This window comes from Carassius carassius, chromosome 10 (assembly GCF_963082965.1).
Source record: "Carassius carassius chromosome 10, fCarCar2.1, whole genome shotgun sequence".
Taxonomy (NCBI): Eukaryota; Metazoa; Chordata; class Actinopteri; order Cypriniformes; family Cyprinidae; genus Carassius; species Carassius carassius.
The window spans coordinates 26,041,298-26,068,060 of NC_081764.1; the positions used below are offsets into that span (position 1 = coordinate 26,041,298).

At 41.6% G+C, this 26,763-nt stretch overlaps 1 protein-coding gene and 1 pseudogene across 1 annotated transcript; one reads left to right on the forward strand and one right to left on the reverse strand.

Annotated features, from left to right (window-relative positions):
- LOC132151420 (dynein regulatory complex protein 11-like) overlaps positions 1 to 15,877 on the reverse strand; it is a 50,510-nt pseudogene extending 34,633 nt beyond the window's left edge.
- Positions 15,878 to 18,420: 2,543 nt separating this feature from the next.
- On the forward strand, positions 18,421 to 26,198 carry LOC132152014 (atypical chemokine receptor 3-like). The gene is made up of 2 exons (XM_059560632.1): positions 18,421 to 18,570; positions 24,331 to 26,198. The coding sequence occupies exon 2, from the start codon at positions 24,379 to 24,381 to the stop codon at positions 25,465 to 25,467; it is 1,089 nt and encodes a 362-aa protein (XP_059416615.1). The 5' UTR covers positions 18,421 to 18,570; positions 24,331 to 24,378; the 3' UTR covers positions 25,468 to 26,198.
- Positions 26,199 to 26,763: the final 565 nt, after the last annotated feature.

A 26,763-nucleotide genomic window follows, 5' to 3' on the forward strand; every position in this document is an offset into this window, starting at 1 on the left:
CAAGTCAATTAATAATTTAAATAGTTATGAATTGTAAAATATACAAGAATCTGTTTCATGTATTTGTTGATTTTCCTTTGACCTAGTTTCCCTTGTTGTCTTGATCATGTTATCCAGTTAACCTGCCATGGATAACCCCGCTGTCAAGCTCATTTGATTGGAGAAAAAGGATCGGTCCTTCGAGGACCACATGATGGACTTCTTTAGATCTTGCACATTACCCGAACAGCTGCCTATGCATGTTTTATTTCGTGGGACTGAACACCTCCACACCTTGGGCTTCGCCTCGTCACTCCATCCCTTTGGCTCTGTCTGGCTCCTCTGACTCCGTCTTCATCTGCAGTTGCTCCGGCTGCACTACGGTCTTCAGGGCCTCGTCTCTGCCTCGCCTGCATGAGCCATCAACTCCGCCTAAGCACTTCAGACCTCGGGTGTCACCCTGGCTCTCCGTCTGCTCAGCTCCACCTGGGTCTTCACCTTCAGTAGCTCCGTCTCCATCACTCATCCCCTGGGTGTTATCTGCCAAGTCTACTCCATGGTTCTTCCCTCCCTCGACTCAACCCTGGGGCCTCATCCTGCCTGGTCTCTGGACCAACACCTGACCCTTCCTTCTCCTGGCTTCCCCTTGCCTCCTCCCACCCTCCACTCCCCTGTGGACTCATTTGGACTCTTTTAAGCCACTTTCACACTGCACGTTGTTCCCGGAAAATTGCCGGAACATTGCCGGATTGCCTTCTGTGTGATGGCAAACACATCCTGGGATTGGTTCCGGGATTGATCCCGGGTTGGGGACCTAGTAACATTGACGTGTTCAGTCCTGGAATGAGCTCTGTGTGAACAAAAGCCAGAACCAATGCCATAAAGGATGTGTCATAGTGATGACGCACGTTATCGTGCAACTCTTTTACCAGGTGTTTTGAAGGTAGATCAACAAACCAAAAAATATGTGCCCACTGTAATGAAGCAGAGATCAGTTAGCTCCTCACTATCCACGCTAAAGCTGAGATCGTTCACCAGCTTAAGTGACTGTTAACGTGCCTGGCATCAGGAAGTACATTACACATCACTTCCTGATGTCACGTGTCATTACGTAACCTTTACGGGCTCTGTGTGAATGCACTCACAGATTCTGGGAAATCACTGGCAGTGAGAATGAACCAAAATCTAATGATCGGGGAACAATTGCCAGGACACATTACCTGTGTATTATCCGGAATCACAGTGTGAAAAGGGCTTTAGTTTCTGCCTCTTTCCTGCTCCTCTTTCCTATAGTAAAAAAATACTATATTTTTTTACATTTCAAAATATACAAAAATAAATTGCTATTATATATTTGAACATTTTTTTTATATTTATGCTCTTGTATATTTTTGGCCATTTTATATATTTTCAGTGTACGTGCATTTATATTATCCAAAGTATATTAACCCCAAAATTGTTTTAAGATAAGACTTTTTTTTGCCATTTTAAACAAAATATATTACTTAAATAATATTACTTTATTAATTTATGTAATTTAGCCATGCTGTTTACAGTGTATATTTAAAATATATTTTGGCCATATGGTAAACAGTGGTGGAATTACAGTAAATATTTACTAATGACAGATTTTAAAACATTCTTTGTAAAACTATTTATCTGGTACTGGCCTCTTATTTTTCTTTAATAAGAAGCCTTTAAATGACACTTGAAGACTTTAACTAGGCAAACATAAGAGCCCTGCAAAACAAAATCTTAATTATCCATTGAAAGGTTCAGCTTTCGAACAGGATGTGAGCCTTTGAAAAAGGTCAGATTGGTCTTTTGGCCTCATTGTGAGCAGATATCAGTGGTTTTGCTCTCCCGGTGTCCAGTCCTCGCCTGATTTCCAACACGCAGAATGTGCAAGTCATATATTGCATTTTTGGGGCTTAATATTCACAGACACTAGTCCATGTCATGTATTGATTCAAGTGTACTGACCTACTTTTGATTTAGTCATCCAAAATGTGGCATATTCCGTCCGCGTTAGGCATTCCGTTTTTATGACTGGATTCTACGAGCCAGACTGTGTTTCCGCATCCCGGAAATTATCAGGGCGGTATGTCTCAGAATAGTCAGTGCAATTTGGGAAAGAAATCAGTTAAATCTGTATGTGGATGTGTGTAAATATTCAGATGTAATCCCCTTTGTAATCGTTAAAAATTTCATAAGTAACTGTAATTTAATTACTAATTTTTTCTTAGTAACTGTAACTAATTACAGTTACAATAATTTTGTAATTAAATTACGTAACGCCGTTACATGTAACTAGTTACTCCCCAACACTGTTGAAATCACAGATATTTCCAGAGATTGAGGATGAGTTTAACAAACATCCTCACCATTCCTCATCTTAATATACCCCAAACAGAACGCAGGAAGAGATATTACAGTCCTCCAGATATTCAATAATATTTTTGAAGTAAAAATTATGCATGACAATATGAGTGTACTGATCATGCTTAATGTTTTCTGAGGAAATAATGCAAGTGCTGCTGTGATATGTCATAATTCTCTCATCTATGACTTTTAACTTAATAGCTGGAAACTTCAGGCCTTCTCACCTCAGGGAAGTCTTTGAAAATAAACTGTCTAACACTGATGCTGGAACGCATATAAACCTACATTTTAATCTTACTGTAATGCAAATAAGCCTAAAGGTTAGAGGAACTTGCCTGAAATGGTGATGTAACAAAACTAGGATGCAATAATTGACAAGAACAAGGAAACACTAAAGAAGAAAGTACAATGTTAAACAAAGTTATTTTCTTTCAATATCTGATCTGTAATCGAATTCTCCAAAGTCAGGACTATGCAGTTAAACCAAGTCTGGTTCATTTTGTGTGGGCATGACCACAGAGGTCATCTGAGTCACTGACACTCAGATTTGTGCCACATCAGCTGATTTAATTCTGCAGATACAGATACTTTAAATAAACTGTATTGATTTCTGTGCAGTGATAGGTTTTTATCAAGGCATGGCCCTACCTCTGTATCTCCTTTCCCCTTTCTTCTTTTTGTTGTCATTCCCTTCTTTGTCTTTCTCTCCCTTGGATTTTTTCTTCTCCTCCCTCTCTCCTTCTTTAGCAGCAAACTCAGCAGCAACCTTAAAAATCTACTATGTTAGCATTCTTAAACAAACATTAATAATAATAAAAAAACTTATTCTGTATTTAAAAAAGCACAGTATCAAGCAATATCCTTTTGAAATATTAAATTTACATTTTGAACTTAAATAAGGTGACATCCACAGTTGAAATGTACAGTGGTGTAGTCCAAATTAAAGAAAACAAATATAACATTTACAGATTCTACAGAAACACCATTACTCATAAGCTCTTTTGGTTCTCTTTTGTTTTTTGATTTCTCTCCCAAAACAAAAAATTATATATGGGAAGAACTCACAATGAGAAACACAATTTTCCTTAAAGATTTTTTAAAGTTGAGGTAACGCAGACTTCATGTCTGTGTGAACACATAGATAAACAAAGCAGATTGCGTGCACAAAGGCAAATCAATCATATTTTGAACTGTGAACTTCATACATTAGCCAGGTCCAGCGCTGACTCTCAGGGGAGCTGGGGCAGGTTTAGAATAACTGGGTAAAAGTGTCAGTCAGAGCCCAGCCTGAGCTCTCCGCTCTAGCAAACTTAATCAGTAGCACACAACTAAAACTCACTGCCAATGTGGTAGAACATGCTGAAAGTTGTACTACTGTAATGCAGAGGATTGAATTTCACCGGAATCTGCTCACTAGAAAAATTAAATAAAAACAGATTCACTTCATTTAGTATAAACCAAACATACTTATTCAACTACTTCAGTGAAAGAACTTTACAACAAAACTGCTGATTTATTCTCTACCTCAGTGTAGAGTGCATAAGTGCCCACCCAGTTTTTCCATGATATTGGTATTTTTTTTGCCATTTTTCCCTTCCAGATTTTAAAAAAGGTCTTTGTTGATGTGTTATGTCATGAACCAAGCTAACTAGCTACAAGGTAAATCAGAACAGAAGACTGTGTACTGTACTTAGCAGCTTTAGGATGGGAAGGAACTACAATCCTATGAAGAATTACATAATCAACATAAAAAAATTGAAAAATTTTGAACTTTTAATTCTGAGCAACCTTAAAATTTATCTTATTTATATAGTTTATCAAAAAAAAAAACTAAATTCCCTATGGAGAAAATGATTCAAGTTTTTACTTCCAGAACCTGACTGTATGTTAGCGGGATTCAAATTGTAATAATAATGAAGTGATTATATGTTTTGAAACATATGTAGGGCTGGCTGTTCAAATACTCCAACTTTCACTTGTCCACTTCATCAGCACATGGAAACCACGCCAAAATACTTCACCTTGCAGGTCCTGACCTGGTATCATACATCCCTTATACAACCAGCTGGGGCCAAGCAAGGTCACTCACTGGAAGGGGCCAGAGAACGGGGCCACTAACTGGAGACAAAGCTACTGAACTCCCACTACAACATTGTGTTGTCAAACTGAGATGACTTATGACTGTTGCCTCTGCATTAATGGGCTGCAGCATGCTTGGCAGGCTGTAAATCAGGCTGGAATGCACTAATCACTCCAGTCTCACTCTACACCATGCACACTTGAAAAAAGCACATGGGTTAGCTAAGCTTTAACAGCCTTGGGTTAAAGTGACCATCACCTTGACTGCTTACATTCCAGCCTCTGCACAAAAGAATGAGACAAAGGGCCAGGAATGTACTTTACAATAAGAGTGAAATCATGGATTGAGTGGACAGAGATGCAAGGAAAAGCTCTTGTGAGTGTGGAAACAAATTAGCGGATTAGTAAAAAGAGACATTGGCTATGGGGAAGTATAAAAGGTAGAAGGTTACATAGAGGTGATTAGTTCTAGAAATTTTGAGAAAGTAACTGAAAGAATGCTGAGGAAATGGAAAGTGGGAAACTATTATTGAAATTTTGGCACAATTTGCAGCAGTTACTTAAACCTCCTTATAAGAGTGTCCACGATAAAGGTAAAACAATAAATAAAATATTTTAAAACTCTAGTTTAAAACATATGTGCCAAGTTCTTAGAAATGTAATATTTTATCCATACTGGTTCTCTTACGAGAGCTCTCTCGTACTGCGTCTTAGCTAAGACGCTACGGGAAAAGTCTCTTTTCACGAAATACTGAAGCAAAAAATTATCCTTAATTTTGTATTTTTGTAAAGCGCATTTGCAGCAGTACACAGCCATAGGCGAGACGGCTCGTTCGCTCATTGGCTTGTTCTGCGGCAACTGCACAGCCTATCGAGCGCGGGCTGATGCAACATCAGACCAATAAGGGCGCTTCGCGCCCTTCTTGCCACTTCCCGCCGAAACGGGTGTGGCCCAACCTATAAAAGGAGCTCGAAAAGGCTGACTCACCTGATTTTTCATCTCTTCAGCGAAGCTCACGCATCGCTGGATCACGGAGGAAGCAAGCGCCGTCTGAGAAAGCACATCAGCAGGACGAGCCATTCTGAAGCTGCTGGCATCGCCGCCTTCCATTGCCGTTCCTGCTGCGCTATCCGGCGCCTATATCCTTTCAATCCTGTTATATACAAGCTGTTCTTTATGTGTGTGTGTGTGTTCGCCCTGCGACACACACTCGTAAAAGAGCTCGCGTCTTTTTTAAGATGCCTTCCTGCGGCTCGTCAGAGCCCCACTCAGCGAGGGAGACCGGTACGTCATCTGTGTCTCCTGCCTGGGTGAAGATCATGCAGCGCTCGCTCGCTGACGGCGGATGCCCCCACTGCGAGCTGTTGCCATGGTGACTCTGAGGACTCGCCTGGCCTTTTTCTCTGAGCCTGCATTCTCCGCTGCGCTGAGGCGCCGTAAAAGCATCGCTTCCAGCGGATTCCGGAACCGTCTTCAGCTCAACCGAGCTCGCCGGTTCGCCCTGCTTCACCGGCCCCCCCCTGCATCGCTTCCCGGTGGGCAGCGCCCGCTGTTTGCCGGCGCGTCGTCCGAGGAAGTCGATCTCAGGGCCGCGTCGGGGGAAGAGGACACGCTCTCTCTGCTGGCTTCGGGCAGTGATGGCTGGGCGAGCTCCGAGGATCTCGCGCCTTCTGCTCAGAAGCCCAGCAGACGAGCTGACATCGAGAAGGAGCCGGGGCGAATGCTCGTGTTGGCCGCGATGTGTCTCGGCCGCGAGTGGTTTGCACCAGCGCCCCCCCCTCTCGTTCCCGGCTGGATGGTATTTCCCTTTCGGATGAGCGTACTTCTCAAAGCCCGCCTCATTTCTTCCTGAGCTTCACGAAGAGGTGGCGAAGGCTTGGAACGCTCCATATTCAGCACGAACTCGTTCGTCTGTCTCACTAGCATTCTCCACACTGATGATGCTAAAAACAGGAACTACCACTCACTTCCGCCGGTGGAACAGGCGATAGCGACGCACCTTTGTCCGCCCTCTGCTGGACGGCGGCAAAAGCGGTGTTGCCATCTAAAGCCTCCTGTGTGACGCTGCGTCGGCACTACTAACGATGGCTGCTTCATCGAAGCGCAGGTGTACGAGTTCCGCTGTGGCCGAGCTCTCACCCAAGCGCGCCGCTGTTTCAGTTCCAGGAATTGTGACTGTCTCAGCGTTTTCTGCAATGCGCAAGCCTGCACAGTTGCCCGCTTGCCTGCACACAAAAGCCGTTATCACAACAGCTTCAGCAACGCAGCTCGAGACCCCCGTTCTCGCTCTACTGGCCGTCGCCCCGCGCCGCGGGGACCGCGGCAGAGGATTACGGTGAGGCCGGGAGCCCCGAAGCCATCCTGGGAAAGCCATCTACGCATGCTGCATGACGCTGCGTCGGCACTACACACGATGGCTGCTTCATCGAAGCGCCGGTGTACGAGTTCCGCTGCGGCCGGGCTGTCACCGAAGCGCGCCGCTGTTTCAGTTTCCAGAGATTGTGACTGTTTCAGCGTTGTTTGCAATGCGCAAGCCTGTACGGTTGCCCGCTTGCCTGCACACGAAAACCGTTATCACGGCTACCCAGATATTTCCCGAAAAAGGTGTAATTTCTGGTGTCCCGGCCACGGCCGATGGTGCTATAAATGTAGTGACGATGCCCACTGCTCAGTGCCCATCTCCGCATATAAGCACAGCCCTTCACACAGGGCTCGCGCCTATAAAAGCGACTCAAGTCGATCACGCGCACTACATAGTAGACGTGCCCACTCCTCAGTGCCCACAATCACTATGTCACACGCGTCATGTGGTTTCTGTAAAAACGAAACCCGTGCACGTTCGTCCGGCCACGGCCGATGGTGCTATAAATGTAGTGACGATGCCCACTCCTCAGTGCCCATCTCCACATGTAAGCATAGCCCTGCACACAGGGCCTGCGCCCATAATGTCGACTCAAGTCGGTCGCGCACACTGCATAGTAAACGTGCCCACCCCTCAGTGCCCACAATTACTATGTCACACACGTCAAGTGGTTTCTGTAAAAACGAAACCCGTGCATGCTCGTCCGGCCACGGCCGATGGTGCTATAAATGCAGTGACGATGCCCACTACCCAGTGCCCATCTCCACATGTAAGCACAGCCCTGCACACAGGGCTAGCGCACATAAGATCGACACAGATCGGTCGAGCGCGCCGCATAGTAAACGTGCCCACTTCCCAGTGCCCACATACACTATGTCACATACGGCGCGGGGCTTCTGTAAAAATGAGACCCGTGCACGTACATTCTGCACAGGCAGACAGCGAGTTGAAAGTGGTAAAAGTGCACACATGCAGCCCACGGTTACTCGCAGATATATCGAGTCCCACGGGACCCGCTCAGCCTCCCTCCAGTCGGTTAAGCGCCGGAACGGGGTCGAGGAAGAGCGATCTGCCCGCTGTGATCAGCGCGCTCCCCGCCTCAGATGCGCAGCACACTCGAGCGCCGCCGTTGCCCAGTCAACAGAGCGCGTTTCGCATCCAGCCCTTAGCCATTCATGCAGATGCATGGTCAGTGCTTCCAGGGGTTTCGGATTGGGTGCTAGGCATTATAAAGAGAGGCTACTCGCTACAGTTTTCTCGACGCCCACCGTGCTTTTCAGCGCGCGTCGAAACTACGGTCAAAACAGAAGTAGCACACATACTTCGGGCCGAAATATCAAAACTGTTGAGCAAAGGGGCTGTAGAGCCTGCGTCTCAAAGCGAGGGGGGCTGTACAGCAGATACTTTCTGGTGCCCAAGAGAGACGGGGGTCTCCGGCCCATACTGGATCTAAGACAGCTGAACGGGCATTGATGAAACACAGTTTCAAAATGTTCACGACCAGGAAGCTCCTCGCGCAGATTCGCAGAGGGGACTGGTTCATGTCAATAGATCTGAAGGACGCGTATTTTCAAATACAGATAGCGTCAAACCACAGGCGATATTTGAGATTCGCCTTCGAGGGCCAGGCATACCAGTTTGCAGTCCTGCCATTCGGCTTGTCCGTAGCTCCTCGTACGCTTACGAGGTGCATGGATGCAGCGCTCGCTCCTCTTAGACTCAGAGGCACACGAGTGCTGAATTATTTGGACGACTGGCTGGTTCTGGCCCGATCATGAGCGGAGCTCATGGACCACAGAGCCGTTTTACTCGATCACCTCGAGAAGCTCGGCCTCAGTGTCAATTGGGTGAAGAGTTCGCTGAACCCCAGTCAGACGATCCTGTTTCTGGGTATAGTTCTGAACTCGTGTTCCATGACGGCGCGGCTGTCACCACAGCGCGCGATGGGCATTCAGCGTGCAGCGAGTTCTTTCCGCTGTGGCGCGACTGTGTCGCTCAAACACTGTCAAAAGATGCTGGGTTTCATGGCCTCAGCATCTCCGGTTCTGCGGCTGGCCAGAGGCAATGTCCCTACGGGAGAATGGTCTCTACACCCGCAAACAGTTCGGCTGTTGTGGGAGAGATTTGGCATGGCGGAGGTGGACCTCTTTGCGTCCCACGGAAACGCTCACTGCCCCACATTCTTTTCCAAGAACGAAAGCGCGCTGTCACGGAAATGGCCGTGCTGCCCGCTTTATGCGTTCCCTCCCGTCTCCCTCCTTCCGCAGGTGATAGAACGGGTGAGAGAAACGAGATGTTCAATACTGCTTGTGGCACCTCTTTGGAAGAACCATCCATGGTTCCCAGATTTGATGCAATTAGCAGATGTCGCCCCATGGCCGGTACCGTTGAGGAGAGATCTCCTCTCGCAGGCCAGGGGCTCGATTTGGCACCCTCGACCGGAGTTGTGGTCCCTCCATGTATGGGCACTCAACGGTTACCCGCTGATCTCGCAGGGGGAGTGCTAAATACCATCACTCAGGCTAGAGCTCCGTCGACACGACGTCTGTATGCCTCGAAGTGGTCGGTGTTCTCCAGCTGGTGCACAGCTCGAGGTTATTCACCCCTTAGTTGTGAGGTGACGGAGGTCCTCTCCTTCCTACAGGAGCTGTTGGATAAGGGCAGAGCCCCATCCACGCTCAAAGTTTATGTGGCGGCCATCGCGGCGTTTTCTGAAACGGCGTCCGGTCAGTCAATAGGAAGGAACGATTTAGTCATCCGGTTCCTCAGAGGAGCTAGGAGGCTGAATCCTCCCAGACATCCGTCAGTCCCTATGTGGGACCTCGCGGCGGTTTTGGAGGCCTTGAAGGGTCCCCCTTTTGAGCCTATCCAATCGGTTAGCCTTCAGCATCTGTCGTTCAAGACAGTATTCTTGTTGGCTCTCGCTTCTGTGAAGCGTGTGGGTGATTTGCACGCGCTCTCGGTGAGCCAGTCGTGCTTGGAGTTTGGGCCCAATGACTCAAGGGTCATACTCAAACCTAGGCACGGTTATGTGCCGAAATCCCTCAACACACCGTTTCGGGCTCAGGTTATTGCCCTGTCTGCCCTGCCGGTGTCAGGGGAGGATGGAGACTCGAGTCTTCTTTGCCCTGTCAGGGTTTTAAGAGCTTATGTGTCTCGCTCTGCTGCCTCTCGGCAGACGGAGCAGCTATTTGTCTCGTTCGGTGGACGTTCCAAAGGAATGGCTGTTTCGAGACAGACTCTATCCAGATGGATAGTTGACGCCATAGCGTTAGCTTACGCTTCCAGGGGCCTTCAGTGCCCGTTGGGCGTCAGAGCACACTCCACAAGAGGCGTCGCCTCGTCGTGGGCGTGGTCTACTGGGATCTCCTTGCAGGATATATGTATGGCGGCGGGTTGGGCCTCGCCGTCTACATTTATCAGGTTCTATAACCTGGAGGTTCCCGCCTTGCAAGCAAGGCTGCTGTCGGTATAGAAGAATCAGGGCCCTGAGGGGAATTCTGAATTCATGAGCGCTAGGCGCTGCCGACTGTTATATGGGCAGTATTGCGTAAGACCCGCATTGCCACATTGGTCAGGCCTTGCCTCGGCTGTGTGATGTCATATTGCCGCATCTACGGATGCTGCTAGATATGGGACGGAGGGTTTTTCCCCCTTTTTTCTGTCCCGGACTCTCTGTGAGTCCCTCAGGTGACTGTGCACTGTAAATCCTGGGCGTTGCTTCAGGTTTATCGGTGTGTGATCCCTGCGCGCACGGCGTTTTACATCGGGTTCCCGTAGCGTCTTAGCTAAGACGCAGTACGAGAGAGCTCTCGTAAGAGAACGTACTCGGTTACTAAACGTAACCTCGGTTCTCTCTAGAAGAGCGAACGAGTACTGCGTTCTCTGCCGTGCGTACGATTCACTCTGGTTCGCTTCGGCGATGAAATAAATCAGGTGAGTCAGCCTTTTCGAGCTCCTTTTATAGGTTGGGCCACACCCGTTTCGGCGGGAAGTGGCCAGAAGGGCGCGAAGCGCCCTTATTGGTCTGATGTTGCATCAGCCCGCGCTCGATAGGCTGTGCAGTTGCCGCAGAACAAGCCAATGAGCGAACGAGCCGTCTCGCCTATGGCTGTGTACTGCTGCAAATGCGCTTTACAAAAATACAAAATTAAGGATAATTTTTTGCTTCAGTATTTCGTGAAAAGAGACTTTTCCCGTAGCGTCTTAGCTAAGACGCAGTACTCGTTCGCTCTTCTAGAGAGAACCGAGGTTACGTTTAGTAACCGAGTACGTTTTATATGGTTTTGAAAAACTTTAATAATACCATATGCACAAAAGGTTTCAATTAAATGACTCCAAAAATGTAATGTGGTGTAACCATCAAGAAAAACTTATCAACTTTTTTTGTTACAGATAAAAAATACATAAAAAAATAAAAATAAATACAAAAATACATGTGAGCAAACACATTTTAATCATTATTTTAAAAACATTTTTAAATATATATAATTTTTTCAAGATAAAGTCATAAGACATAAGTCACACTCATTGTACTGTACACTCCATAAGGTCATGTGATTTTTTTGAAGACTTAACCTTGACATATAGTCACTATGACCTTGACAATTTTATAATGTTCGAACATATGGCTTTGTTGGTTGCAACACATAGCTTATATATATATATATATATATTTTTTTTTTTTTTTTTTTTTTTTTGACTAAAATGTAACTCTACCCCAAAAAAACCGTGTGATTCAGTGATTTTTGCGTATGGCTTACTGGCACTCAATAAATCACTGGCGTATCTGTTCTTGCAGGCTTTCTTTGATATCAGGTCAATCGACAGACCACACTGACTTTATTCAGCCTCCTGCTTTCCACCTGATACAGTTGGGCAGGGCTGGGTGTCGTTTGCTGGGCTGGTATCTGGAAAAAGGGCACCAGGAGCCAAGAAATGAAAAAAATGACAACAAAAGGTACAAAAAAGTTCTGAATGTGTTTGATCGCAAATAGCAGAAGATATGTACAAAACAACAAATACATCAGCTTTTCACTTTTCACAATCAGTGAACTGGCAAAGCATCCTGGTGTTTACCATTCCCAAAAATATCATTTCCTCTAGACAGTTCTTGTTGACCCTCCTACTGTCTCGATAACCCCACCAAACCTAGAAGACGGAGGGAAAAACACATCGTAATCGCAGGAAAGATGGAATGTGGGGAGATTCATATTTAGATAACCTTAACATCAGGCAAATCAATCTCAAGACTCAGCTAACAGTTTATAAATGCAGACGGGGATTTTTCCTGTATTTTTTTATTTTTATTTTTTATAAATCCTCCCTTTTAGTTTGAACGACAAAGATGCTTAAGCAACAATAGCCAAATGAATAGAGAGGATTATGTTTCCCGGGTTTCACAGCACATAAACCTGCTTCGCTGTGAGCCACAGAATGAAAATGAAGCCCTCCTGCTGCCAAAGGGCTACAAGCACATTATTCCCACTGGTGAGGTGGACATATATCCTTTGTGCTTGGATGGGATCTCATAGTCTTTTGTGAGCAGACCTCATGTCAGATGTGACAACTGATGATTGTGATAGGAGATGGCCTGACCTCTACAACATTTGAGTTCATGCACAGGCAGAGATAGGAAGCAGACATGACCTCCCTTGTGTATGATGCAGTAGATCATCAAATATAATTTAGATAATCAAAGTCTAAATACTTAGTGTACTCATAAGTTTAATTCATTAATAACTATTAGGCCTGTGAGAAATGTTACCAACCAATGAATAAATAAAGGTAGAAAAAAAAAATCAAGGCAACATCATGCACTCATATTTTTAAATATATGATATTTTAAATTTGTGATGACAACTACAGCTAAACTTCCAGTTAGTAACACAATTAATAGATCTGTAATAGCTCTGAGTTTTATAGAACATTTCAAATGTAAAGTGAACCATGCTATCTTTGTTCCTGAAAGAGCAATCACAATACAAAGCAAAGACATCTGGAATATATTTTGAAATTATTCTGCTGTAAACATATCTCATCACTTGATGCACAAACCTCAAGAACAGTGACAAATGTTATGAGCTTTTAACATTACAACAAATAACAAATAACTAATAATAATGAAAAAACAACAACAAAAATTAAACAACAACAACAACAAAAACAGCACCACAAAAGATATTTTGAAGAATGTTTCAACCATTTTTCCTAAACTTTCATGCTCGGAAATGGACATGATGCATAAAATGAATCCACACAACTCGACTGATCCAAGTCTTCTGGTTTGTGTCGCATATTTGACATGGTCTGTGTACACCTACTCTGTTTGATGAAATGAACTTAATTTGAGAGTGAATAAAAGCAGAATTTTGGTCTGTTCGCCATACAAAGCTGGCTTCAAAAGACGAAGACACCAGTGAAGACCTTAGAGCTTCAAAGTTTTTGAAAGCCATACAATTTTTCGAATTACATAACTGTGAGTAAATTATAAAATACAAAACATTTTTAGGTGAACTATTCATTTATATCTAAAAACAGTAGTAATATTTATAAGTTCACTGCTTAAGAGTTTTCCCTCATCATTTATCTGTTTTGCCCATCTATTTTAACCCATCTATATAATGTATTAGTAATTTCACTGGACTATACAACATTTTTGCTGAAAATCAAGTGATGGCTGATACCTTCTGAATGCAGTTGGCTGCCAGGTTAGGGTCCAGCATGCTAGAGTTATCCTTAAGTCTTTTTTGCTCCTCCCGCCGAGTTGTCTTCATGAAGGGAGCTCTTGGTCTTCCCTGCCGAGCTCGCTCACTGACCTGCAGCAGCCACACAGACCGCTCCACAGGCAAGGACTGAACTGGCAACTGCTAAACCAGAAACCAGGACCACACACCTGAAGTATACCCTTTTTGGTATCAACTATTGCATTACATGTATTTGGATTGAGAGCATTTATATTTCATTGATGTGTTTTACATAAAGACACACTCACAATTGTATGTTCCTGACATATTCCTTTAGCCAAAATATGGGACATCTTTTCTCTATCTTTTAGTGCTCCCACCTTCTCCCTCACAAAGTAGCATGGAATAGGTACCTCAAGATCTTACTAAAAACAAGATTCAAACAACTTTCAGCTACTACAGCCCTGAAAAGAAAAGGGCATATGTAAAAGTAGTGCACTTGTGACCCCAATTGGCATCCACCAATTTCAGAAAAAAACAAGAGGCTTAGCTCACTAAAAACCAATTTGACATTGAGCAGTAAAATCTTCCATAAGCCCAAATCTCCTAAAGAATCTCTTTTGGGGGTGAACAATTTGATCATAAACCTCCTCCAGGGCACAGAATATCTTGAGGTAGCACAGGTAGAAAGTTACCAGTGTCTGAAAGACCTGAAGACCGCCCTTTTGAGGGCGGAGCTGCATTGTGAGATATTCAACCTCCAAAAGGTCCTCCAGAGCTCCCAGAGCAGCATCCCACATTTGGCCATATGAACTGGGTAGAGGAAAGGGATTATATTTATGAGATAAAAGTCTATATATTTCACATCTATTTTTATTTATAAGTGTATAGAAAATGTGGATAAAACAATGATTACATTTTCAAATGTACTTACTGATGGCGAAGAGCTTTGTATTTAATTGAAAAGCAGTTTATTGTATTTATGCATACTTTATTCCATATTTCAAAATGCCCATGGCCTTCCATGGCAATCTGTCTTTGAAATGCATTCAGCAAAGACAGGTAAATCTGCAGTAGTACTTGTTAACAGGCCAAATTACACCTGTTGAGAGCACCTGCCTTCTAGGAAATTTCTCCAGACACTCTGTTTTTAGACCCTCTGGGCAAACTTAACGCAGACCTAAGAGCATGTCTCAGAGCGCCCACTGTTTCTGTAGCAACCGGGACTTCTAATGGCAGCTGCAGTGACGCGGTTACTTCATCGATTAGTGATTGGCTCTTTCATTCAGAAGGCGGGGCTTCCTGTGATTGAGCAGCCATATTGAGTGTTGCATTTTCCCCATTCAAAACTATACGAGTGACTTGTCTTGGGTATTCTATAGTATACATTTAACATAAGTCAGCATATTAAACCACATAATGGAAGAAATCCCCTTACAAACATTATTTCTTCATTCTTTGTTTTCTAAAGTTGAATACACGTGAATTCCACAGATGTCCTCTGACTTCTTTTGACTCCCTTGTGTGTGGGTGCTTCTTTTGTGATTGTTGAAAGAGTTCATGGCGAGGGTGAAACCGCCTTCTTTTCTTATTCTGATTGGCCCATACAGTATTGTTCCCCTCTGGGCATTAGCACTGCCAAGAGCTACTCAAATTGTAGGGATGGCAAAATAAAAGGAGGGGACAGGATAGATAGAGCAGGAGGGGGCTGGGGAGGAGTTGTGGGAGGAGGTTAGAAAGGTGGTTGTAAAAGAACATTTACAATAAAATAGAGAAGCACATCTTAGAGATATCTTAAATATGGCAGCCAACAAAGGCAATAAATATTGCCGTTCAGTAGAAATCAGCAGTAACTAGCAGATGTTAAAGCTTATGAGGAAAATTACATGGGGAATTAAAAAAAAGTAGTTTCAACATGTGGACTACTACTAAATGTAATGATCTGCTTTAGAAAATTAATGGTGTAGGATGACTGAAAATAGCATGCCTACACCTAAACCAAAGCTGAATTGAATAGCTCCTATTTGAGGACAAAATTACTGCTGGTTCTCAGTATGGCTCTATGTTGTCATGGAACTGTAAAACACTGTGGACTTTCTCCTAGTAGGCGTCCTTACTAGAACTCCTTTATTCTTTTTCACCTTCCTTCCTTCTTTTTTTTTTTTTGCACATTGAAATGTTGCATATTCTCTTTATATAAAGTTATATATACAAACAATTCGGACATTACAGAGTTTACAGCTGTTCACTGTGTAGAGAATACAAATATTAAAGTTTTCTCACACAGAAAGCACACGACTGTTGTTCATTCTAAACACCATGGTGGTTCTTGGGATAATAATGAAGTGCACTAAGTAAAAGGGCAGTTATTACTCACCTCTGCGACATCCTTAGTGATTCCACGCGCTACAGAGTTTAGTTTAGAAAGTGCTGTAGCTACTTGAATACCAGAGCCACTGCTTTCGAAACTAAAATGGTTAAACGAAGCGAAGTAAGGCACCCAAGCAGTAAATCTCGATTAGAATTCATTAGGTAAGCATTTCTAACAGGAGTTAGACAAGTCTCGCGCCATAAAGGCTGCAGCAGGCTGCGGTTTGCTGCGCGCTTCTGACAGCTGCCATGGTAACGAGATCAAAGCCTCTTCACTGCTTCTGAGAGAGGGGCAGCGAGGTGGCAACTAAAAACGGAATACAATACTCTATCAACTATAACGCATAATACGATTCTTTCACATAATGAGAGCTCTAGCCGGCCATTTTCATCGTTTTCCTATCTTATCGGATAAGCCGGGAGCTTGTCATACCTCTGTTACTAACAAGCTCTTGTTTGGCATCCAGCTGTGCAACACAACACTACGCCACGCTTGTGTAGCTCAGCTCATTCAATGTATGAATGCAACTCGGCCATTTGTTAACAAAGCGATTTGGAAGAGTCTTCTGACGCAGCATGTTTTGAAATAATTGTTTTTACGTTGGAAGTGAGCTATTTCTTTGCTGGTATGTCTGGTCTGCCACATAGGCTATTGTTTGAATTCTATAGCCAAAAGACCATACAGGTAGCAATGCAAATGCAGACTTTGGAAGTGCAATGTGAAATGTATCAATGGATGCATCATTTGTCCTTGTCTCCTACTTTCCTGGTGGTCTCAACCTGTATAATCGTTTTTAAAAGAGTTCTATATTCCCCTTACTGGCTTTGCTCTATGATGGGATGTGAACAGCTAGCTGTTGATGGCAATTTGTTAATAAAACGGTTAGCTATGAGGTTTTCAATCAATCAATAAATCAATAAACAAGCAAACAAACAAATAACTAAAGAAAATAATAAAGAAATAATAACTGTGATATTTTTGTTTTATATTAAGCCTGTGTCAGTAACCCCCGCAAGTATTAAATCCAAAACCAGTGTTATTTTGTGAGGAACTTTCCGTTCCTGCAGACACAAGGAATGGAGTCCAGTGAAAACTAATGGAAATAAGATGGAAAGGCCATTTTAACAATCTTTAATTTGGAACATGTCTCGGTTTACCAGACTACATCCCTAACTAAAACCAAATGTATTTTAACTGCTGGATTTCTGTGCATGCTTCACACAAAAAGACCTGATGGTTTCCACCCTGTATGGTCAGGCTCTTCAAACAGAGGCCATTGAACAATCAAATGTTGGCGAGTCTGGTGTGTAGTTACCTTTAATGTGGGAACTGTTAGGCTGGAAAGTCTTGGCATGTGTACTTACTTTTTTTTTTCTTTTCCCCATTTCAGGAGCAGCTCCACAATTAATGTGTATTGTTTAGGCAGGTGTTCCATCTCATTTGATATGTTTATGTGGATAAGCACATTGATCAATCACCATCCACACAATTAAAAAATAATGCTGGTAAGACTTAAAACTTTCAGTGTAATGTTGTGGTCACAGTTGTATTCATCTGGCTTATCTCTTTTCCATCAGTACCCTCACATTGCTGGAGGAAGCCAACATATGTTTTGCACTTGGATCAATGCACTACTGTTTCAGATGCATCACTTCACTTCATACCTATGAACAATTTACTCCATTAAAATTGCACTACTATTGTTGAAAATGTTTCATTTCAGTTTCCACTTTTACATGTAACATACATTAGGGACTGGCCATTAGCCAGAAAATATAAAGCTAAACAGAGGCCAGCTGAAGATTAAGAATATGTTTGTGGTTAAATTTAGTCGACTGCCAGGAAGTCTTTGAGCGATTGCCAAGAGGATGCAAAAAGAATAAAACGGTCATGGGACAGGAAAAAAATAACAAAACAAAATTCACCTGCATGCTACTAACAACAACACATTGCAAGCTGCATTTTATATAAGACTTAACCATGAAGCATTAAGTCATATTACCCGTATTATATAAATTATTTTAATGGTAATATGATATTGCAACTATTGCATTATGTTATTATTAGTCATTAACAAACCAGGATACTTAACAGTTGGTACATTCAAATATGAGCATGCTATTTTATATATGACATTTTTTACTATTTGAATTATTTGATATGCTATGAAATGTTATCAATATAAAATATTTATTGTTACCGTATTAATGATGATTAGTAGTTAGTATAAATGATTAGTTATTATAAAGTACCCTATTATCAAACAAAGAGCAGTGCAAAAACTGGGATCTAAAATGCTTTGCTAATATAAAAATCTTGAGAGTATTTGTACGTGAAGCATATTTAGCCTGTGAAACTGGAAGGGCTTACAAATCCTCAATGAAACTCGCATGCATGCTTCTTTGATTATTCTAAACAACTCTCGCACGAAAAAAAATCGCTATTTAAACAGGGAGTGGAATCCGATGTGTCGCACGTCCGCCACTCACATTGTCGTTGGACAGAAACTTAGTTATTCGCTTTTCCGTTCGGCCTCAGGAGGCGTTACTCGCAGCACTATATCAGCAAGTGCAGTCAGAGCGCAGAAGGACAATCACGACATCCTCTCACGGATAAACTCGAGACTTTGACATTTTCTCCAGTTATCGGAATCTCTTCACCAAAGGCTACATTTAAAAGCATAGGAGCACCAAAACATATCACAAGGATTGTAAGTTTATTTTTACGTGTTGTTTTTGAGTGCACGTGCTCTGTGCGTGAGAGATTTTGGTTTTTAAATGCAGTCTTTTCACACGCGTATCGGACCATACCTAACGAAACTCAAACACTTACAACTAATGATATATGGTGTTATAAGATATTATTTTTAAATCTGACTTTAAAGCTTAACGTAACGTGCTCTAATTCTACACGCTGAAAAAGCAATCTTTTAACAAATTAACCTAACCCGAAACTCTCAGTGGATTAGCAGTGTCGCAACTCGCGGATTTGTCCAGTTCTATTTCATTTAAAAAAATCAAATGAATGTAGCTGCACATTAGAGGATAAATAATTTAAAATCCATATTTTAAGAGAATGATGTGCACTCCAGTGTCTTGTATAAAGGGGTCAAGTAGAGGAACTCTTGTTTCTTGTGAGATTCCTTTGGTCTTTTTTTGTCGGTTCCCGTCCATTCACGTAGGCTAAATATTGAGGTTGTTTGAGTTCGTTTTTTTAATTGTTTGTGAATTTCAGTAAAGGCGACTTGCCATTGTTATTATTTTGCAGTAGTTTCTATTTATATCAAAAAGGAAATAAAAATATATTTCTGAATTGTATTAGTCACTTTATAGTAGGCTAACTATAGGTAACGTTCTGTGGGATTCATTAATTCACATTTCCTTGTTAGTATTCGTCCACTGTTAGTTTACTTTCAAGTGATTTGTTTTACTTGTATTGTTGTCAGAGGTGGGTAGAGTACCCAAAAACTGTACTCAAGTAAAAGTAAAAGTACTTATAGAAATATTTACTCAAGTAAAAGTAAAAGTACTAGTCTGAATAGTTACTTTAGTAAGAGTAAAAAAGTATCGGATAAAAAATCTACTCAAGTAGTTAGTTACTAGCTACTTTGGGTCATATATACTGAGTCTATTTTTATTTAGATATATAGATAAAATGTATGTTATGTGTGTGTGTGTGTGTATGTATATATATATATATTTCATCAGCCTTTACTCCAGTCTTCAATGTTACATAATCCATCAGAAATCATTCCAATATGTTGATTTACTATCAATGATGCTATTTTTATCTTTCTATTCATCAAATAATCCTAAACAAAATTTCACAGGTTCCAAAAAAATATTAAGCAGCAAAATGGTTTCCAGCACTGGTAATAAATCAATATATTAGATTTATATTTTGAGTAAAAGCTGATGAAAATTCTGATTTGCATCACGAAATAAATTATATAAGTATGTATTATATATGTATAAATAACCTCTGACACAAAGAAGAGTGAAAACTCCTAACATAACCGCTAAGTTACTGAACTTCTGAACATAACGAACCAAATGCAGATTGACGGATCTTCTTTCATCTGTTCTGCAAAATGTAAACAAATGTATATTTCTGCAAGCGTAAATATTGTGGAAAATCATTTATTAATTGTGTCTAGGCATAGGGGGGTCGTCATGTGACACACAGCAGCCACAGCATATTGGCAACTTATTATTAAGCATTATTATTAATATTATTATTAAATTTTTTTTTTTTTCATTTTTATTAGAACCATTCCCAGAAGCATGAACAATATAATGAAATATCTGGATTCTCACTTTTCATAAATTGTTAATAATTATAATATGCGATGGTCAAAGTAGCCTAATTATGTAATTTATTATAAAAACCTGTCTGTTTACTTAAGTAATATAGGTGTCATGCCATAACATATTTTTAATACGAATTGAGAGAATTCGCCAGAAAGAGGTATTCCGTCAGTGAGCGAGTGAAGAAAGCACCAGGGGGGCAGGGTTTCATATTTTTTTGATGCACCCATGCGCCGCCATTGGCTAGCGGACCCCCACCTGCTGTTAGCATTCCGTTGACTCCCATTCATTTTGGCGTCACTTTGACAGCGAATAACTATACATCCGAGGTGTTTAAAGACTCAAATTGTCCATTAATTATTTCTAAAGAAACACAAAAATGTATAAAAGGCTCCATTACCTTGTATCTTACGTTATGTTCCCGTAGAAACCGTTTTTGTAAAAAATAGGCTAACGATTGCAACATAACCAGCGACTCTTTGTCGCACAGTAGAGAAATTACCGTATGGACAGGAGGAGAAGCTCGCAGGCAATCTATGAGGCTATCGGGGGGACGTGGAGGTATAAAGTGAAGGGAGATAATTAATCAGAATACTTACCTAAATTTGCTCCTGTTCACGCTCGCCTTCTCTGGAAGATTCGGTGGGTGATTCAGATTTCTCTTAGCACAGCAATTAGAAGACTTACATGTTGCTCACGTGACATTTACGTCATCAAGCTCAGTTTGAGTCTGCGCAGTACGCCCGACCCCCAGGAAATGCTTGCTTCTAATTGACTTCATTTTTCTCCGTTGAATCCAATGGGGTCGCTGTGTCCATTTCTTTTACTGTCTATGGGAAGCACCAGCATTTCAGCGATGACTCATAGGAACACCTCTGATTGGCCAATGCTTTGATAAGCTCAACAGAATCTTGTGTGATTGGTTATAATGCGCACTGCTGTAAAAACACGTCTGTCTCACCGCCAGCCAGCGAACGCAGATCTGAATTTAGCAGCTAATGATATGACTCACTGAGTTCTCACGCCGGTGTGATTGTATCAAATATAGAAAATATTAATCAGCTATTTTTTGTCTTTTGGAAGCTGCATTCAACTTGGTTCTCCTCTGTTATAAGTTACGTACAACAAACTAATGTCACAGTGGTATCGTGTACTGTAATCGAATGTAGCCCAAGTTATTACCTGTTAAACAGTAGACAGCGCACGTGGTGTTCATCCAATACAGATCTTCATCGCAAGCAAATAATAGCCTTTGCAGATTTGCTTTCGATTCAGTGCAGATCAAGCCACGTCTTCAACACTCTTTCTGTTCTTAAACGTTACAACTCTGAGTGAACTGTTTCAAACGCTCAGCGCGCGTGGCAGGATACTGAACGAATCATTCAAACTGATTCACGAACCAATTCAATGGTTAGCCAACTGGTTTGAACAAGCCATTGAACAGAGTTGACTCAAAAGAATGAATCATTCACAAATGGGCATCGCTCATTGCCCAGAGAAAAGTAGACGGCGCGTTTGGATCAAACTGAAGCATTTATAACATTTATTGCATTAAGATAAAGTAACGAGAGGAGCGTGTCCCACAGTAATGAAGTACAAATTTTTCCCCAAAAAATTACTCAAGTAAGAGTAAAAGTACCCATCTTTAAATATATTCCAAAAAGTATTAGTTACCCAAAAAATTTACTCAAGTAAATGTAACGAAGTAAATGTAACTCGTTACTACCCACCTCTGATTGTTGTTCAATTATTTTCCTCACAATTACTCTTACAGTGAAGATTTCATGCTTTAACCATGACGGATAATTACCTTTATGCTTGCAAAACACTTGGAGTGAAACAATACAGAGTTTCAAGGGAACTTAGAGACTTCAAGTGAGAGAGATGGGGAGAGAGGGGGAAGGAAGGGACTGGACAGAGAGTTTCTGTGTCCACACTGCTAACCCGTTTGTGCAGGCAAGTGTGCTTGCTGCCTGGGGCCGTGAGATCAGGTGGGGGGGCCGCTGTGTTTGAACAGTGTAAATGCAACAGTTTTACAACAAGGCTGGGGGACATGATGGTGGTGCTTGGGGCCAGTTCTAATGGACCGTCACATTTTATGGCACCTGATTTTAAAGTCAGGTCAGAGGTTTATGCTGCCTTCTCTGTCGCCACAATGTAATGATGTCAGAGTGGAAAGCTGTAAAATAAGTCTGTCTTTGTTTTGGGGAGGATCGAGGATCTAGCAGTACGCAAACATCAGAGGATGCATTAAGAGCAGCTGTGTCACTTCTCATATTTCCTTTAATGATATTTAGGTTAGGCGCTAACTGTGTTCCAGGGTCAAACCAGCGGGTTGATTTGGAATGAAAATAAACAATCCTAAACAAATTCTGTCACTTGATGGTTCTTTAGAAAAACACAAGCAGTTGTATCTTTTAACACCAAGCCAAGTGGAAACTGATATTTTGTTTATATTAAACTTATTTCTTCATGATTACTTAAAAAATTACAGATTAAGAAAGAGCATAACTGTGTATATCATTTCTGCTTCACTGCACAAAGTTTTAGTTTTAAAAGCATACTTAAGTGTTTCAATGCGTTTATTATTATGCAAGCCCTCGGGGTTGAAGATCAAAAATGTGTGGTTAGAGATGTGTGTACATCTGTGTTTGAGAATGTGTAAGTGAAAAACTTTGACATAGCGCCAGAGTGGCTGTTCTCTGTTCTCTTTAGCTTTTGTCAGTTCAAAAGCCTGGCATCCAGTCCCCAAGCTGAGCATATCATTTTGAGAAAAGAACCTTTCACCCCTCTGTGTCGCAGAGAGAGCAGCAGCCGCCCATCCTCCTCAACTATGACTTGTCTCACTTCTAATGGGCATCAGTCTCTCTAATGCCTCCAGAGGCATCACAAGCTGTTCTTTATCATTGTACTCCATTGCATGGCCCGTTGGTTATGCTGAATTTTTCGTATAGCCAAAATAACTCCCATTTGCCATGGATATCTGCTTAGTTTTTTACTGGGTCACTGCATGACATCAAGTCTGCCAACAAGTTTTGCTCAGCCATCTGAGTTTTTGCTGCTGGGCATCTAGCCTAGTCCTTATGTTCAGCTGAAAAGTACAACACAGCATTTGAGCAATGAATCACTATTGCTTAAATAATTTAGTCTAATAATATTACACAATACAATAAAGTAAAACTAAATCAAATTCTGAACAAAACCTCTGCACTGTTCATTTTTATTCGCAAAACCTTTGTCTGCTACATGAGTCGTGGTGCAACCAACATGCAGACAGTGCAAGTGCAGACATTCATGACTGTGTGTCAATAAACCTAAATCTAACCTAAATATCAGAACATTTTTCTTTTTAAGACGTGGCAAGGGTGGTTCATGTTGTAAATTTTATTTTTTTGTGATTTTTCAAAAACATACAATTTTGTTTCATTTCAGTTTCCACTTTTACATGTCACATACATTAGGGGACTGGCCATTAGCCAGAAAATATAAAGCTAAACAGAGGCCAGCTGAAGATTAAGAACAGGTTTGTGGTTAAATTTAGTAGACTGCCGGGAAGTCTTTGAGGGATTGCCAAGAGGATGCAAAAATAATAAAACGGTCATGGGACAGGAAAAAAATAACAAAACAAAATTCACTTACAAATCATACTATAAAAATATTTTTTTACCTTAGAAAAAAATATATTCAAAATGATTTTGAAAAAAATACTTAGGATGTGTATAATCATGTGTATTCAATGTGAGATCACTTTTTTCTTAATGGTTACACCACATGACATTTTAAAGGGATTATGTTGAAAGTCTTCATGAATACAAAGGGAATGAATACAATGAACTTCATAACTAGAACTTCATAACTAGACTGTGGACTGTCTTGTTTGTTTTTGTCTCTTCCCTCTTTGATTTTGTGACAGCGATAGTCAGAATTCATTCATATATTTAGTGCAACCCAGTAACCCTGGGAAATAAACCCCTATACTGAAGTATTAAAGAAAAAATTCTCTTATCTAGCACAAGGTCCTGCCCTCTGACAAGGGACACTGGTGTGTTCGAGATGTTTCAGATTGTGTGTGTTTTATAAATAAAATTTCAGTTTAATTAGACCATATTCTTGTGTTTTTTCTGCCTATGTGTCTTTACAGCTCCTGTTTTTTTTTGTTTCAGGTCACTGCTGTTTTGTCCCACAAGTGGCAATAGTGAAGACGTACCAAGATGAGTGTGAACATGAATGACTTCAATGACATTTTGGATGCACTGGGTGATCTGAACTTCTCAACCCTTGATGATAATGTCTCCCATGTGGAAGTCTGTCACAGCACCTTCAGCCAGAGGGCTTTGCTTTATGTCCTCTCTATTCTCTACATCTTCCTCTTCATCATCGGCATCGCCGCCAATGCTCTGGTGGTGTGGGTGAACATACGAGCTGAAAGGAAACGTTATGAGACTCACCTGTATATCCTCAACCTTGCCATCGCAGACCTCTGCGTAGTGGCCACTCTTCCGGTCTCGGTTAGTTCTCTGCTTCAACTCGGCCACTGGCCCTTTGGAGATGCCATGTGCAAAATTACACATCTAATCTTCAGTGTCAACCTCTTCAGCAGTATATTTTTCCTTACATGCATGAGTGTGGACCGCTACCTGTCCGTGAAACTTTTAGGAGATGGTCCCAGTCAGAGGAAGAGAAGGATCAGGCAGCTAATCTGTGTTGGCGTTTGGCTGCTGGCATTCTTTGCTGCCCTCCCTGAAACATATTTCCTCCAGGCTGAGAAATCAAGCCATTCAGACAGCATCATATGTAAACCTATGTACCCGGTGGACAGCATTAAGGAGTGGACAGTTGGAATCCAAATGAGTTTCTTCATGCTCGGCTTTGCCATCCCCTTCCCCATCATTGCTGTGTTCTACGTCCTCCTGGCAGGTACCATCCAACCCTCAGCTGACCAGGAGCGTTGTATCAGTCGTCGCCTCATCTTCACCTACATTGTGGTCTTCCTAGTGTGTTGGCTTCCTTATCATGGAGCTCTACTGCTTGACACTCTAGCTTATCTCAATGTGCTTCCTTTCAACTGCACACTGGAGAACGCTCTCTATGCAGCACTGCATCTCACCCAGTGGTTCTCTCTCCTTCACTGCTGCATGAACCCCATCATCTACAACTTCATCAACAAGAACTACCGTTACGACCTTATGAAAGCCTTCATCTTCAAGTATTCTACCAAAACTGGCCTCGCTAGGCTTATCGATGCCTCACGTGTGTCTGAGATAGAATACTCTGCCGTGGAGAACCAGGGACCATTGTGAACATTCTATGATGGCGTTGTTCAACAACAACCTTGTAATCACAAAGATAAACAGGGAACAGTCTTCTAAATCTCTCTGGATGTTTTGCTGTTGAGGCATTACCAAATTAGATTTGTAAAATAGTGGAACAAGTTTGTATACATACGGTTTGCTTACCTTTATAAACAGATGAGTGTTTACTCCTTTTGTACAATTTTATTACAGTTATAGATGTATTGAGAAAGCACTTGTATTGAATTGATTTGTAAGCGCATGTAAGCCTTATAACTCTAGCTAGGCTTCTGAGTCAGTGAAATTGGTGGAAAAGGTCCCTTCCTGTCTTGGAGCCACAGAGAGACTCATAAAACCCTTTCTCCACTGTGACTTTTCTACATCTGCCGGAAAGACTCCAATATGCCTACATTAAATAAAGGTCATGTTTTCATACACATTAATGTACAGTTATGTTATATCCGGTCAAACAGAGGGGTATATTGAAAACCTGAACAACTTTATTTGGAAAGATACAAGTCCAAATCAAGACTGGATATAGGTTTTGTTGATTGATGTTATGCTGTATGATATGCTTGTCGAAAATGATACACTTTTTTGATAAGTTGTACATTTCAAGAACAATGCTAGCAGCATTTGTAAATGTTTTGTAAATAATATTATATTTATGTACTCAGTGTTTTGAATTATTTTTTGACATCTAAAAATATGGCGTTATAATAAAAGCTGTATCAAACTTCTCAGATTTGTCTTAAGGATGTGTTTTTTTGTCTATTACAAATTAATCCATATACACAGAATTTTTAAACCATTAGCTTAGTTATTATAATATTATTACTGTATTTTTTGTGTGTATCTTTTACTACATATACACTACTTTTGATGTGAAAGACCATTAAAGGGTTAGTTCACCCAGATAGCAAATTTATGTAATTAATAACTTACCCTGATGTTGTTTCAAACAAGTAAAACCTCCGTTTATCTTTGGAACACAGTTTAAGATATTTTAGATTTAGTCCGAGAGCTCTCAGTTCCTCCATTGAAGCTGTGTGTACGGTATACTGTCCATGTCCAGAAAGGTAAGAAAAACATCATCAAAGTAGTCCATGTGACATCAGAGGGTCGGTTAGAGTTTTTTGAAGCATCGATAATACATTTTGGTCCAAAAACAGCAAAAACAACGACTTTATTCAGCATTGTCTTCTCTTCCGTGTCTGTTGTGAGAGAGAGTTCAAAACAAAGCAGCTGGATATCCGGTTCTTGAACGAATCATTCAGTTCACCAAATCGAACTGAATCGTTTTAA